The sequence below is a fragment of the Mus caroli genome, unplaced genomic scaffold (genome assembly GCF_978045245.1).
Source record: "Mus caroli unplaced genomic scaffold, Mus_caroli_1 scaffold_18, whole genome shotgun sequence".
Classification (NCBI taxonomy): Eukaryota; Metazoa; Chordata; class Mammalia; order Rodentia; family Muridae; genus Mus; species Mus caroli.
Genome location: NW_028227273.1, coordinates 80,351,231 through 80,366,403, shown reverse-complemented (window position 1 = coordinate 80,366,403; position 15,173 = coordinate 80,351,231). Strand labels below are relative to the sequence as shown.

The following is a 15,173-nucleotide window of genomic DNA, read 5'->3' as shown; positions in this document are numbered from 1 at the left end:
AGATCATAAGCAAGCACTTAATTTATTGATCATTTCTGTGCTGCCTTCTGGTCCTAGTTTCCTCCTGGTGTGGCCAATGTAGTTTCTTTCTAGAAAGTTTTAAAAGTTTCCTTTTCCCCAAATCTTGTTGATTTGGAGGCTGGTTCTTTTGTGTCCAGACCCTATATGGCCCCAATACCCTATGTTCTGGCTTAGGGGCAGTTGACACATTGCCATCATGACATTAGGTCTACACTCGTCTATCCATTCCAGAGTGGAATGAGCCAAGGTGCCAAGTTCCAGCAAGCTTGCTGCTGTCACTGAGCCAGAACACATCCAGCTGATGACAATCTCTCATATCCCTGAGCTAAAGACATCTCCATTACAGGTTCTGGGATGGATCCTATCTGTGGCGGTCCCATAGTGCCACTGATCTCCAGATATGTGATGCTATAAAGTGAAAGGGGAGAAGATCTCAATGACACATGGCAAAAATCTTCGTCAGCATGTTTTCAAAACTGCAACCATGTCAATGCACTATTGGAACCCCAAACCTTCATCTCCATTGGTGCTGGAATAGTTGTCCTGCCTGTCCCCAGCCTCATGGCTTTTGGGTGGCCACCTCTCTGAAACCTCAGGTCAGAGACATACATAAGGCAAAGGAACTCCCATAAGAAGTGTAAAGTGGAGCAGGGTTCTGGCTTCCACTGACTAATGGGGGGGAGGGGTCATCTCTTCTGTGTAGTCACTCTTCTCTGATGACTATATCACAAAAACAGCTACCATTGCCTGCACACCCCATTCAGAGTTTCTCATCCCCCTTACCCAGTGGGTGCCAGGGCCTAACAGCAGGCTTTGGGGCTCCAGACCCTGTGAATCCTGCAGAAATACTCCATGGCTGTAGCTGGACAATTGTGCTCCCAGGCGGTGTCTCTTTGCTGGACACCTAACTGTACCTTCAGCCTGATTTTATCATAGGACCAGCAGGCCAGTCTGTATGAGAGACATATTAACAGAGTTCAAGCCTCTGTTCAGGGAACAGAGGGCCTGTGAGTGGTGGCTTTCTCTCACCTGTTTCATAGACAAATATAGTAAGGAGACTCTGGGATTCTGCCTGTGCCCATCTTATGCCCACACCGTGCCCCCATTTCACCCTCTTGAGAAGAGGCTTGAGGAGAGCCTGATCTCTAATATTCCTCTACATTCCCTAAGGATCATGACCACAGTCTGCAGCTCTCCAAAGTCTCACGGCCAGAGAAACTTGGCATAGTTCCCATGCCTCTCCACAGGCCCAGAGGAAGGACAGAAATAGGAATTTTTGGAGGACCCACATGACTTCTCAGGGTCAGCCAATGGTCTTGGTTCCTTCTAGTCTGTGAAGACACAGGACACAGGTCCTGACCTCCATGCAGCCTTAGCTGATGCACACACACTAAGGATGACCTGAGCTGGCCTCTGTGCTCCGGAGAGTGTTGAAAACCATAATTCTAGGCAGTTCCTGGATCTAGTTCGGAACAATTAAGTACAAGACCCCTGCCTGCTCCCTGAAGACCAGAGGCACCAGCTGGGTTCTTACTGCTCTATTCCCAAAGAAAGTGAAGAGCAGCTGTAACAGCCAGCCATGCTCTGGTAGCAAGGGCAGACAGGCATTTCCAGGACAAGAGAAGGATGTTCTGTGGCTTGTTGGGCCTATCTGTTCCTCACAGGCATACTTAGCTATTATACCCAGCACTTACCCAGTTCTGTCTGGAGTGCTTTGGTCCCAAAGGAGCTCTGTGGTGGTGAAGACACTGACAAAGCCAAGGACCTAGACCCTTGCCAAGTACCTGTCCACACTTGACTCCTGCTGGGTGTCAGCACTATGTGCAGCCATGGAAAACTGGGGACATGGATGACTTTATTCCTTGGGATCACCTGTGAAACCCAGGGCCAGGTGACATGCTTGAGGCCAGACAAGGATAAGGAGGAGCAGAGTGACCTTACCTGAGATTGTGGGATAGGGGTCCCAGTGAAGGGAGGGACTAGCCCTGGCTCACACTCTTCAGGAACATATGTGGTAAGGGTAGGCATGCTGGACACATGGTAACCTTCCAACATACTAATCAGTGTATGTCTACATTTGTGTATGAATGTGGTGTGAGTGTTTGTGTGTGTGAGTGTGATTGTGTGTGTTTTAGTGTAGGTGGGTGTGCGGGTTGTCTGTATATGCAACAGCATGTTTGCCTGTGTGGGTGGGACATGTCCTGGCACCAGTCCTGACACATGCAGGTCCACCACAATTGGTACAGACCACACTTAACACCAGGGTTTTTTTTTTTTTTACAAAGGTTTTCTAATGGAATATATTATACCTCTTGGTCAGGGCAGGTTAACATCATTTTGTACCAATGAGGAACACTGATCTTTTGGGATTGCAGGTTGAGCCAGGCATTGGGGGGTTGGTGCCTTAGCCTTCCTACAGTTCCCAGTCTGTTCTGTATCACACTGTCTGGGGAAAAGAACCCTCAACTCAACCAGCACCCCCATGTGAATCCTTGCACTAGCTGAAATCCTGGCTGACAATCCCAAAACCACCTGTTCTGATTGAAATGAGTATAACACAGAAGCCCTAGATGAGAAGGTGCTTCCACACCCAGCCAGCCAGTCTTGAGCTCCACTCTCACAAATGTTAAAGGGTGTCCAGCTGTGGCCCTCCTACCAATGGGTACAAGTTTGTCACAACTACCAAGAATCTGTGACAAGCAGTGGCATGCAAGCCTCCTCGTGTCCAAGTTAACTGACATCAAGTACTTCTTTGTATTTTAGGCAGTAAGGAATCCTGAGGGCTCCATGGAAAGATAACCGATCCTATACCTTCCCAGAGCTCATGATCTGTACCTGCTTAATGACTCCTGGACCTTCTTGACTATGGTGAGGAGAGGAGACCCCAAACAGCCCTATCCTCTGCACCAGCAACACTGTCCTGCCAGGTGGAGGCAGCCTCTACAAGCCTGAGGAGTGGGCTAAGTGTTCTTTCCCATTACATCCAATGTGGTCTTGTTTGCATAGCCAGTGGCAGTATCTCCTATGGAACTGAGCCATGCTGCTAGGGAGACCTCTGTGTTGTTTACAGTACTTATAAGCTAGACATGGGAAGACGAACTAGAGACTTGTGATTTGGAGATCCTGCAGTAGCCTGCTCTGGATCTGTGGAGCCTAGGATGGCTTTGCAGTCATAGGGCTCCCTCTAATGCCCAAGAACCACCATGACACATTCTCTAGAAAATAAGACAGGAGTCCAAGTGACTTCAGGACTAACATTGACTCTTGATTCTGTTTTGCTCCTTAAAACCCCAGGAGCTGGGAGCCCGGAAAGGAAGAATTGGACCTTCCCCATGCCCAGACTAGTGTCAGAGCTGGTTCCTCATCTCCTACCAGTGGGCAGACATAACAGAATGATATGGTGGGAAGATGGGTTGAGGGCCAAGAACTGCCTTGCCCAGACATGGACAAAGGCTGGTGGTGCTAGAATGCTAGCAAGCCACCTTCAAAGCTGGCTGACACAGAGAGGACAGCTGTACAGATCTTCTCTACACCACAATGACCTGCAGGGGTGGGTCTTCACTTGGCCAGTACAGGGAAAGGAAGCTAGGAACTTCATTCCATCGAGAGGAGTTAACTTCTTGAAAACCAGCAGCTCCACCAGTGTGCAGCCTCAGGGGTTGCTGTGTGAGCTAGTCATGAGCTGTCTGGATGACTAGGCAGACATACTGGTCACCGATGTGGTTGTCCTCTGCCTCCCCAACCTGCAGAGAGATATAAGAGTGTGCTGGTAGTCCTCCTGCATATGTGCTTTCAGTGTTCCTACAGCCACAGAAGCCAGCTCTACCCAGACATTTCTAATTCTTGCATAGGCTATCTATCCTGGGCCTGATAGTCCATCCTGTTAGTTTGCCCTGTTTTAGGTCTCACAACACACTTCCCTCAAGTTTACCTCATGCTGTTTCCTTCAACTATCCCAGCATTCATCAGCTCCATATCCCACCCTACCTTAGAATTTCTGATAATCCCTGATATTTTAGGGTTTTTTCCAGGTTGGTCCAAGGGCTCTTGAGTACCTCTGAAACATCCTAGATGTTCTATGCAGCCTTCATGCCTTGGTATATGACCTCTTTGGGTCCCCACTAGACCCAAAGAATTAAGAATTCTCTCCCCAATGTCATCTATTTGCACTTATATCTTTCTGAAATGGCTCTGGATGTGATCACCATACACTACCCTGGAAGCATCTGAGAATTTAAGGAGGGCCACCTTTCACTTAAACTTCTCCACTGACTGTCTGGGTTCCATCAGATGACAGTTGTTCCACATTGATGGGCAAACTTATGCTTTTCGGCCATGACAGACTTAGCCATTACAGGCTTTAGGTTCTCCTCTGAAGACCCTACACGTACTACAGGTAGTAGAGTCACCCACATTGTTCTCTACCTGGGTTTCACAGGGCCTCTAGTGTAGTTTCTTTGGTACCCTATGATGGTGGGAACTCAAGTTTCATAGGTTCTGAGGGGTCTGGTAGCAGCCCTTTATAATAAGAGGTAAAAGAAAGGTGGAAATAATATCCTGCCGATTTGCATGTCCACCACTGGAGGGTGCAACACTGCTATGCACCTGGTGAGCCACTCAACAAGTCCACTCACTAAGGCTCTGAACCTGAAGCAGAGAAGTACTGCTAAACCCAGTGTTCCCAAGAACCTGGCTGTCCCTGCAGGACTGCCTGTAAAGGATTCTCCAGGACGCTGAGGACCCAATTTGGAAATCTTAAGTGAGCAGGGTGGGAGCCAAAAGGACTGAATGGAATCCTTACATGGGATGTAACCTCTGTCCCGTCATTCTGATTAGCATGAACCACAATTCTGCGAAAGTCTCTGGGTGGCTGCTAAAAAAGGGAGGAGAATGTAGAGGATGAAGTGGAGACAAGTAAGCAGGGCCAAGACAGCATCACTGCCCATACACACTGCTGTGGGCACATCCTGTCCTGGGCCCTCTCCTGCCATAACTCTGAATTAGAAACAAATATCCCTCCTCATAGAACTGTCTGAGATGAGGACAGCTGGGGGTCTGAATTGTCAGCCAGAAAGACATGAGCTGTCTGTGACATACACCAGTGTGCAGGGTCCCAGATGAGCCTATCTCCCTAGTGAGGCCATTTCCTCCCCAGAGACAAGGTTAGGAGAGGCAGAGTTTGCCTGCTCTTGAAAGCTGAGCTCTCCCTACCCCTGCAGACACAGAAATGGTGCCTTCTCTGTGCCCATCTATAGTGAGTCCAGGGAGCACCCAGTGGCCACACTCATGTGATTTCATACTCTGGCAGATATACTATACTGTCACCCACAGAGTCTGGATTCAACTTCAGTGGCCAAGGCCAGCTGATTTTGTCTGGACAAGACTCTGATTAGGAGGCCACCCACAGTGTTAGTGACACACTGCGTGCCCCTGAGTGGCCTTCAGTGTAGCCCTGAGTGGTCGTTCCAGCCTGAGCCTAGGGATTCAGATTAGCACTGGCCAGGTCAGGCTATTTGCTACCTAGTCCTATAGCTCACCTCCACTGTAGTTCCATGTGTCCTGGCTGGTGCAGCTGCTCCAGGAAACACTAGATGTCCTCCCACAGAACCTTGAGGTCCCTGTGGGTTCAATCACAGACTTCTCACATTATCCCTGCTGGGAGTTAGGCTTGATGCCTGCTGTGTGGGAGCTGCCATAGCTTTTGGAGCAGAATGAGAGGCAGTGGAGGAGATGCTGTGTGCTGTTCTTATTATCCTCATCACCCAAGGAGTTCCTGCTGCTTGCTTCCAGGTCCAGGTTTAGCTCCAGCAGGTCACTGTATAGGATTCCTGATACCTCTTCTTCTCTGTGTGAAAAGCAGCACAAGAGCTAGTGTTGGAGGAACATGAAGTACCCCTGCGTTCCGGGAGCCAGTGGTGATCAGTGTCCTGCCACCCTTGAGATACATTGGAGCCTAGGTGCATAGAGCAAAGCTGCATCCTTGGAGAATGAGCTCTGCATTCCCATGACAGCTAGGCAACCATGAATACACTTACTCCCCAGCAGGCTCCTAGCATCCCCTTGTTATGGCTCTTCTGGCTGTGACCCTTTTTCTGTTAGCTACAGAGCCATCCTCAGCAGCCCTGGTGGTCTGTCATGCAGGTAGGAGCAGGTAAAAAGCAGAGCCTATCAGTTTCTTCTGAGGGTACCCCCTTTCTCTCTCCCTCTCTTTCCCTCTCTGGTCATCTGTCTGTCTCTCTGTCTTTCTCACACACACACACACACACACACAAACACATTCATGAACACACAAAGCACACTGGTAGTGCACACACACATACAAGTACTATGTGCACAAAGACACATGCACACACATGCATGCATAGCCACAGGCATGCACACATGTGCCCACACCCACATATGCACACACACACACACACACATATGCATGTACACACATACATGCACAGAGGCATACACTTCTGCCAGTGCACTGTGGCTTCAGTGTGCAGCAAGTCAAGTCCTCTCTCAGTGGAGACTTTGAAAAGTGGAGGGAAGCCGGGCATGGTGGCACACACCTGTAACCCAGGACTCAGGAGGCAGAGGAACACAGATTTCTGAGTTTGAGGCCAGCCTGGTCTACAAAGTGAGTTCCTGAACAGCCAGGGCTAAACAGAGAAACCCTGTCTTAAAGCCCCCTACTCCCCCCCAAAAAAAAGAAAGAAAGAAGAGAAGAGAAGAGAAGAGAAGAGAAGAGAAGAGAAGAGAAGAGAAGAGAAGAGAAGAGAAAAGAAAAGAGGAGAGAAGAGAAAAGTGGAGAGAACAGTGGGTCTTTAGGCAACACCAAGGCTCTCCCACTTCCAGGCTACATCTCTGGCTCTTTGCAAGGCTAAGGATGTAAGGAAAATTACACTGAGGAATCATAGGCATCTTGGAGTGAAGGAAAGATCACTGCCACATTTCATACTAACCCATAAAAGGAGGAATAGGACTGATGACCATCAGCAATGATGATTTTCAACAGATTCCCCTTTCAACACAGTCAGACAACTCCTTGAGTGGTCTCCAGGAGATGATATGCTATTTCCTCAGACCCTAGAGAGGGTGTGTGCAGCCATCAGCTGGGTGCGCAGTCCCAAGTGGATCTAATGCACACTTTCTGCCTCCTCCAGCTTTTGTAGCCACTGCAGCACAGGCTCCAAGCTGAGGTGAAGCCAATGGGTAGGGCGAAGCAGGGCAGTTGCAGCAGGAAACGGGAGTGCCAGGTATGGCCTGTGTAGAACAGCAGCTTCTGTGTTGCCAACAGCCCTTCTAGCTGGATTTCCAGCTTCTTCCCCTGGACAGACAGGAAGCACAATGTGATTTTACAGTCCAGAAAACTGTGCCAGAAGCAGGAGAGAAATACATGAATGTCAATCATAAGCCCCTACTTGGCCCTGGTCCCATATTTCCAGGGTTGAGAACTGGTGACCCTGTGCAAACAGGTCTCAGGTCACTGTGAGTACCATCCGTCTGCAGCATTAAGAATGCAGAAGAAACCTGGGGCAGCCCTTCTCTTTAGGACCCCCCTGCTCATGGCTGTACACAAGTCTGGCATGCAGGGTTTGTAGTGAACCATAATCAGTGTCTGGAGCCATTCTGCTGTGCAGCAATCCTCACTGTCATGTCTTAGGGAATGTGGAAGGGGGACAGAGGCTAACAGTTGTATCTTTAAGGTACCATGGTTTGTCCTTTTGTTGGTGAGTGGGGAATTGTTAGCAGTCAGAGCTGTACCTTGCTCAGAGAGTTCAATACCAGACCTGGATGTGGAGAATGAGAGATGCCTGAGGGTGTGGAGAAGCCTCAGGGAGCTCTGGATGGCATTGGTTAGGATGAGGTGGTTGGGTCCAGGATTCTTTGGACTCCTGAGTTTATAGATGCCTACCCCTTCAGACGCCCACCAGAAATGTCACCTTTGAAATAAGTGACCAGGGGAAGTCACAGAGCAGCTATGGAGTGTTGTCTAACTCCTAAAAGACAGAAGTCAGGTGAATTGTGGGAACCAGAGCATGGGGTGGGATCTGTGGCAGCAGGAGATGGGAAAGAAAGAGGAGTCCTCACTTGATAGATGGTTACTCCATTCTGAGTGAGTCCCAGGAGAAGAGTAGGGTGATCCTCCTTCTTTTCCTTAAAGAACACAAGTCAGAGGCTTAGGCTTTGACCCGGAGGCCAATGGAAGGAGGTCCATCTAACAGGCTAGAGTCTCCACAAACCCAGAGCTCTGTCTAAGCCTCTCTTGTTTCCCTACATATGCCGAGGGCACATGTGTATGTGGTAGGCTTCTCTAGATATTTGAGTTCTGTGAACCTCGTAGACCCAAGTTCCACACTTACTGTGCTCTGTGGGAGGCTGTCACCTGGGAACACAGGCCATGCAGTGCTCAGGCATTGAATGGGTTACACCCAGAGAGGACATGCATACCAGTCCAATCAATGTTAGACCAAACCAGTTACAGCAAAGACTGAGCAAAGTTTTAACAGAATTAACACCAGACAAATGAAGCATGCCACCTCCAGGACAGCCACCAACTCACCACATGCAAACAGGCCCGAGGGACTGTCCTACCTACCCTTGCCTGGAGTCTGAGTCACTTTGTCAGGCCTGGGGAATAGAATCACCCTTTTCCTGTGTTCCTCCCATTTCCAACACCTCAGGGTCGACCTTGTACAGCCTGAAGAAGTGGACAGGAACGTCCTCAAGTAGGCAAGCATCCCTGGTGAAGCATAGTATTGCCTCCTTGGGAGTCAGACCCTGGTACATGTAGTCCACCATGTTCATGGTGCATGGCAGCCATGTGCCTTAGAATGTAGTCAACTCCTCTCTTGTTGATAATCTGAGGACAGGGTCACCAGCTAGCTCAGACCGCACCCTGCCCTTTCTCACTACCTGAGGTCAGAACAAACAAGCTAGCTACAGACTATGTCCAGACTTTATTTGCCTTAGCCTCACACCCAAAGGTGAGGATGTGATGCTTATAAATCTGTGGTTCTGCTCCCCTCTCATGTCACCCAGGTGTCCACAAGGACCATAGAAGCAGCTCTCTTTAGAGGTCTGTTGAGCTCATTTCAAACTGACAGCTACTGTTCTTGGAAAAACTTGCCAGTGAGGGACTGTGTGAGTGTGGGTTGAGAGAAGCTTTGGGAAAAGCTGTCAGGCCTCCAGCCTGGCACTGGAGATAGCTCTGCAAGGAAGATGTGTGAGGCCTAAGTCACACATCTAAGAAGTGTGGCTTGTAGGCCACTAGTTGAGAACATAGGTAGGGCTCACAGACCCCAGGATCTTTTGCTCTGCATGGCAGTCAAGCTAGGCTTCAGCAAGAACTAGCTAACGCTCACCATCTCCATTTTCAGGGTACAGGCAAGGAAACAGAGGCAGGAAAGCCTAAGGTACCTGGGTTTTTGAGTCTTTACAGAGGCTGGGTGGATACCACTCTGCACCTGAGCAGGCCAAGGTACACTGAGCTGTCAAGCTATGTGGGTTTATGCAGGACACAAAGGCATGGCCTACTCTGGCCATAGCTCTTACAGGTCACTGCCAGCCTTTGCAGTGTTGGGGTTGGGGTTGGTGAGCACCCTTGGACTTGAGTTCTTCTGTCTCTGGTCCCACTGGTGCCACTACATTAATTCCCTGATGTCCTCTCTGGTTATGGGGCAGGGGAGGAGCTCACATCTGTAGCTGCACTGTCTCTGCTGTCCCTATCCAGACAGTGGCTGGGAAAGACCAGGAACTCAGTGGCTGAGCTGGGAACAAAGGTCAGGGTCACAGTGCTGGGTGTGTGAAGACTGCTGGAATGAAAGCAAGCAATACCACCATGATCAGGCAGAATGATAGGCAAGGAGCACTGTGTGCCCTGACAGAAGGGGATGAGACCCTGACTCCCCAAAAAAAACGCTTGTTCAGACCTTCTACATCATCAGCTTTGAAGAAGGTGTTCCTCATTAAGAACATACCATGCTCTTGCTTCTGTCATCTACTTCAGTCTCCCAGGAATGGACCCTGCAGGAATATTGATATGTCTTCTATGAATGCTAATATTCATTGAAATCATTTTAATAATTGGTTCTCAGAGTGATATCTGGTTCCAGAAATAGTCTGTCGGGAATACTTACATAGACAGGGAAGCCAGGGGGTTTACTGCTGCTGCTGCTGCTGCTGCTGCTGCTGCTGCTGCTGCTGCTGCTGCTGCTTCTACACTTGTGTCTTTTTCAGGGCCATGTGTTTCAAATAGCTACCTGTTTATACTCAGGATGTGAAAAAGTTCCCAGATGACACTGTGAAAGAGACAAAATAATTTATTCTAGACAAAAGAAATACTGAGGTAGAATTCTAAGAATACCGTGTGGGGCTTTGACTAGCCTTAGTATTAAATGTCTTTTTTTTTTCTACTTCACAATCCACAAGGAGAAATCACTTAGAAGTGTTTCCTATAAAAATGTATACACCACTAGGTCTTAGGAACAAACGAACAATCAGTATGCACAAACCTATGCATGCATGCAGGAGTCTGACCATCGTCAATAACCAGCAAACTATGCTGTTGATACTTATTCAATGACATTGCTTGTTATTAGTTCTGAAGCTTACTGGGTGTGATGTTATTTTAAAAATGTAAGAATCTATTCTTCAGCTTTTGTGATTGATTGACAAATTGCTAGGGCCAGTATCACCTGAGAGAGTTCATGAACCAATAGCCCTCTAGTCCTCACCCTGTGGGAGCTATTTTCCTTAGGGAACATGGAGTCCAGGGGAAGAGATGGGGTCAGCAAGACAACTGTGTTGAAACGGGTAGAAATCATTCATATTGCGTCCCTGCTGGGAAGAGGAGTAATTCAGAAGAGGGAGAAGGCTTGGGGTTGAGGACGAATTGTAAAGTACTTAGAGAAGGTAAGAAGGTAAGAATTGGGTGTGGAAAATGGAAACTGGAGACAGAGGAGGGACCAACACACAGCAAACTGGGAAGGACAAAGCACCAAGGTACCTGGGCCCTGCCTGCTGCTGTGTCTCTGGAATTTCTCCCTGGGCCTCATTTCTGGGGAGAGACTCTGCTCTGCCCCAGCCGAGGTTTTCTTGTTGATGGAATGCAGCAACACAGCCTCCTCATGGCATTCCCCAACCTCCTTGTCCATCTCATGATGCCTCTGCGCCAGCCCCTGCTGGGGATGGGCTTATCCTCTGCTAACGCACTGTGGGGGAGATTCTCTTCTCTCTTCTCACTGATGCTCTGTTCACTTATGCTGCTTGTTGAAAGCATGCAGGAGACACTCATGGCACGGATGTGGTGTTGGTCCTGTGTGGGTGTGATCTGGTTTGTCCGGAAGAGACCATACCCAGTGGATCTTCTGCCTGCTCTTTGCCTAACCTTCTGGTCATAGGCTGGCACTTGACCAATGGAGGATGGCCAGACCGATCTGCCAAGGATGGGAGTGCTTCCACTCTTCTTAATTTTCAAACACAAAGCAGTACCAGCATCAATGGAAGGGAATGGGGCCTTAACTTGACTCACTGTTGGAGCCTGGGTTGAGCGGCCTTCACTCTGGACAGCCTGCCCTTCCAATAAATAATATACAGCTGACATTTCATTAAATTTTTCTTTAGTGAGTGATTCTCTAATATCTTTTGCTCGGAACCCAATATGCTGCATCGCATCTACAATGTCAGGATCTGGTCTGACAGGGACAGGTTCCTCATGAATATTTTTGAACCCTTTCCAGTGGCCTTTGAACCATGGATGCTTCATCACGTCCATGACTGTCGGCCTATATTTGGGGTTTACTGTCATTAAGAGGCTCAACAGGTCCTCCAGCTCATTGGACACCCCACAGGGGGCAGGGTATACACCTGCCAGTATCTGATCTTGCAGCTCAGGTACGGTGACCGAGTCGAATGGGACCTTTCCAACAACCATGTAATACAATATCACTCCTAACGCCCATAGGTCACTTTTTGTGCCATCATATCTTTCCCAGAGGAATAACTCAGGGGCACCATAAGCATAAGCACCACAGGGCTCATCCAACAACTCTCCGGGTTTGACTTGGGTACTAAGCCCAAAGTCGATTATTTTGATTTTCCCCTTCTTGTCTATCATGATATTATCAGGCTTTAGGTCCCTATGCACTATGCCATGTCTGTGGCAGTAGCTCACTGCTGACAGTATTTGTAAAAATATTTGTCGGGCTTCCTCCTCCCCTATGTGGCCAGAATTTTTGATGTATTCATAAAGTTCTTGGCCTTCAACCAGTTCCATGATGAGGTATTCTCTTGTTTTGGTCTCAATCACTTGGAGAAGTGAGACAATATTGGGGTGTTTGATCTTTTTCATTATATTGGTCTCCGTCATGGCTGGCTGAAACCAGGCGTTGTTCTTTACAAGAACTTTGACAGCCACGGGAGTGCCTGTGAGCCGGTGCTGGGCCAGGAGGACTTTGGCTTGAGTCCCATGCCCGATAGTTCTTACAACTTCATATTGGGAGTACAAGTTTCCCGCATCAGGGTTACTTGGCTGAGGACTGGGCGGTGGTAACTCCTCTTCAATATATGCAGGCATTGTATCACTACCAGTGGTACCTAAAAATAACATAAAAAGAATAAAATCAAAATAATGAAAAACATGTAGGAAAATAGAAACTAAAATTACTACAAGTGCTACCTAAAATAAACAAAGAAAGGGTGCTTGAAATAAAGGTAAGTAAAAGTTAGAGACCTAGAATAAAAATTATGAAAAAGATATGGGGGAAAAGCTAAAGTCAAAAAATCTTAAGTAAAACCCAACCAAAAAACCAAGCCCAAACTAGAAAGCCAAGAGCACACACATCCTAAATACAGATGATGAAACTATAATCATAAGACAGTGGGACTGGGAGGGCTACAGCTGATCAACATTATGAGTGGACGTTGATTGAAAAAAAATCATATGAAATAAATGAGAGGAGAAAGAATTAGTATAAGACAAAATAGACATATATATCCCCCAGCACTTCAGAGAAAATTCCATTTCATTTCAGGACCTCGTCATCCACAACAAAACCATACTTCCCAAGAGCAAAATATTGAAAATTAAAATTCAATAACCATAAACAATAAGAAAGTGAAATATCAGTGACTATTCAACCTAAAACCAATTCCAAAATGCCATAGACTCAACCTGAGTGGCCAAGGCCACAGCTGCTTTTTACCTGATCAAGACTCTGAGAATGAGGCCACACAGTGTTAATGATACTTGAGTGGCTTTCAGTGTAGTCCTGAGACCATTCCAGCCTGCATCCAGGAATTCAGATTAGCACTGGCCAGGTCAGGCTCTTTCCTACCTGGTCCTATAGCTCACCTCCACTGTAGTTCCATGTGTCCTGGATGCTGCAGATGCTCCAGGAACCACTAGATGTCCTCCCGCTGAACCTCGAGGTCCCTGTGGGCTCATTCGCAGGCATGTCAAATACTGACTGATGGAAAAAACAAAATATCACAAAGGGCAAATATGTATAAATTATAACCCAATGATAACATGTAGTGAATACTTTGAGAAACAGGGACGATGTAAAAATTGGAAACCAAAATGCATTGAAAATGGAGATACACTAGAGCAGCCTAAAATGCAAAAGTAAATAATCAACACAATAAAATACCATGGGAGAAAATAAAACCGACCACAATAAAACAAAAGCACCCATCCAAATAAATAAAAATCAAAACACCAACACTAAGGAAGCAAACAGTCAGTGGCCTTGAAAATATAGGGCCCAATGCTATCTCTTGAACTGCTACCAAAATCAACCAATCAATAAATAAACAGCCAGCCATCCACATAGGCACTTAATCTGAGATTATGGGGTTGGCATATCAAATCTCTGGGAGCCACTGGTCAGCCAGGCCAGAGACTTGGCCAGCTTCAGGCCAGTGAGTGAGCCTGTCTTGAAAATAAGGTTGATGGCCTACCTTAAGAACAGCAGCCGGGCTGGCTACTGGCCTCTACACTCTCTTGCACCAAGGTGCAGGTAACACAGATGCAAGAGGGAAAGGGTGATGGGCACGGGAACCCAAACACACTCACGTGTGTGACAGCACACAAACACACACACAAAAGCACACACACAAATTCACAATAGTGATCTTATACACACACACACACACACACACACAGGAACACAGGCATACAAACTCTTATTACACAAAACCAAAATTGCACTACACACAATCACAAAGGAACAGGTACACACATACTTACACACAAGCAAACATGTAAGCACACACTACACATACATACAGGAAAAGGTACACACACAAACAAAACGGGAAACTCACACAATCCTACATACACTGACACACTCACAGGAACTAGTATGCACAGCCTCACACACAAGCAAATCTGTAAACAGCCACACTCCTATACACACTTATACACACACATCTACACAGCACACTTACAAACCAATAAAACCACACACAGCTCACTAGATACAATAAAGTCGCAGAGGGCACCACTCCACACCTCCTCTCAATGCACTCAAAGAAATTCAGGCCTGGCCACAGCTTAACATCTGTTGCCTGGAGAGCCTCACAATCTCTCCTCACAAGGTCATAATAGGACCCTTTATGACATGGTTGGAAGGACTGCAAGGCTCTGGCTTAGCTGGGCTATGGAGTGTGACATTAGGCTTTTTGAAAGCAAGGTCTCTAGGGTGTTTTGCTGTCCTTGGTATCTGGTTAGAATGTTTGCTGTGCCTCCTTCTATAAAGCCCTTATAAGTTGATTCTGTGTGTCAACTTCTCTTTGTATTCTGACTGAATGACCTCAAGCTGGTGCTCCAGTTTAACTTTCAAGACTAAGCTGTCTTTCTAAAGCAAGCAATCAGGGAAGATACTGTCCTCATAATTCCTCAGAAAGGCTCTAGGTTCTCCTGAGACAGGGCTGCACTTTTTAGGCAGAGCACTTCCCTCCCTAGGTGAGGACTTGAATTTGAATCCCCAGAAACCATATCAAAGTGGGGTACAACAGTAAAGTCCATAAGCTCAGCATCCCTGGGGTGGGGGTGGGAATGGGAGACAGGGATGTGCAAGTGTGAAGACCTATCGGGAAGATGGCCTCTGACAGTACATAAGCATAGGGGTATGTATGTACGCCTAGGCACACAAGGGGGT

General features: G+C 47.5%; 1 protein-coding gene and 1 pseudogene across 1 annotated transcript; both read right to left on the bottom strand.

Annotated features, from left to right (window-relative positions):
- Window positions 1–3,290: 3,290 nt before the first annotated feature.
- Window positions 3,291–9,383, bottom strand: LOC147000526 (FERM domain-containing protein 1-like; annotated as a pseudogene).
- A 605-nt stretch (window positions 9,384–9,988) lies between these two features.
- Window positions 9,989–14,522, bottom strand: LOC147000525 (sperm motility kinase Y-like). Its single transcript, XM_085833341.1, has 5 exons — window positions 13,972–14,522; window positions 13,364–13,478; window positions 11,018–12,606; window positions 10,149–10,310; window positions 9,989–10,035 (listed from the first exon to the last, which is right to left on the bottom strand). Exons 2-3 carry the CDS (start codon window positions 13,464–13,466, stop codon window positions 11,063–11,065), a joined length of 1,647 nt encoding a protein of 548 aa, XP_085689467.1. The 5' UTR covers window positions 13,467–13,478; window positions 13,972–14,522; the 3' UTR covers window positions 9,989–10,035; window positions 10,149–10,310; window positions 11,018–11,062.
- Window positions 14,523–15,173: the final 651 nt, after the last annotated feature.

What these genes read in the sequence shown, in the direction of transcription:
- LOC147000525 (XM_085833341.1), bottom strand. Translation starts at nt 13,466, where the DNA reads ATGCCTGCGAATGAGCCCACAGGGACCTCGAGGTTCAGCGGGAGGACA. An exon ending in CACATGGAACTACAGTGGAG is followed by an intron (nt 12,607 to 13,363) that starts GTGAGCTATAGG and finishes TGTTATTTTTAG; the next exon opens with GTACCACTGGTAGTGATACA.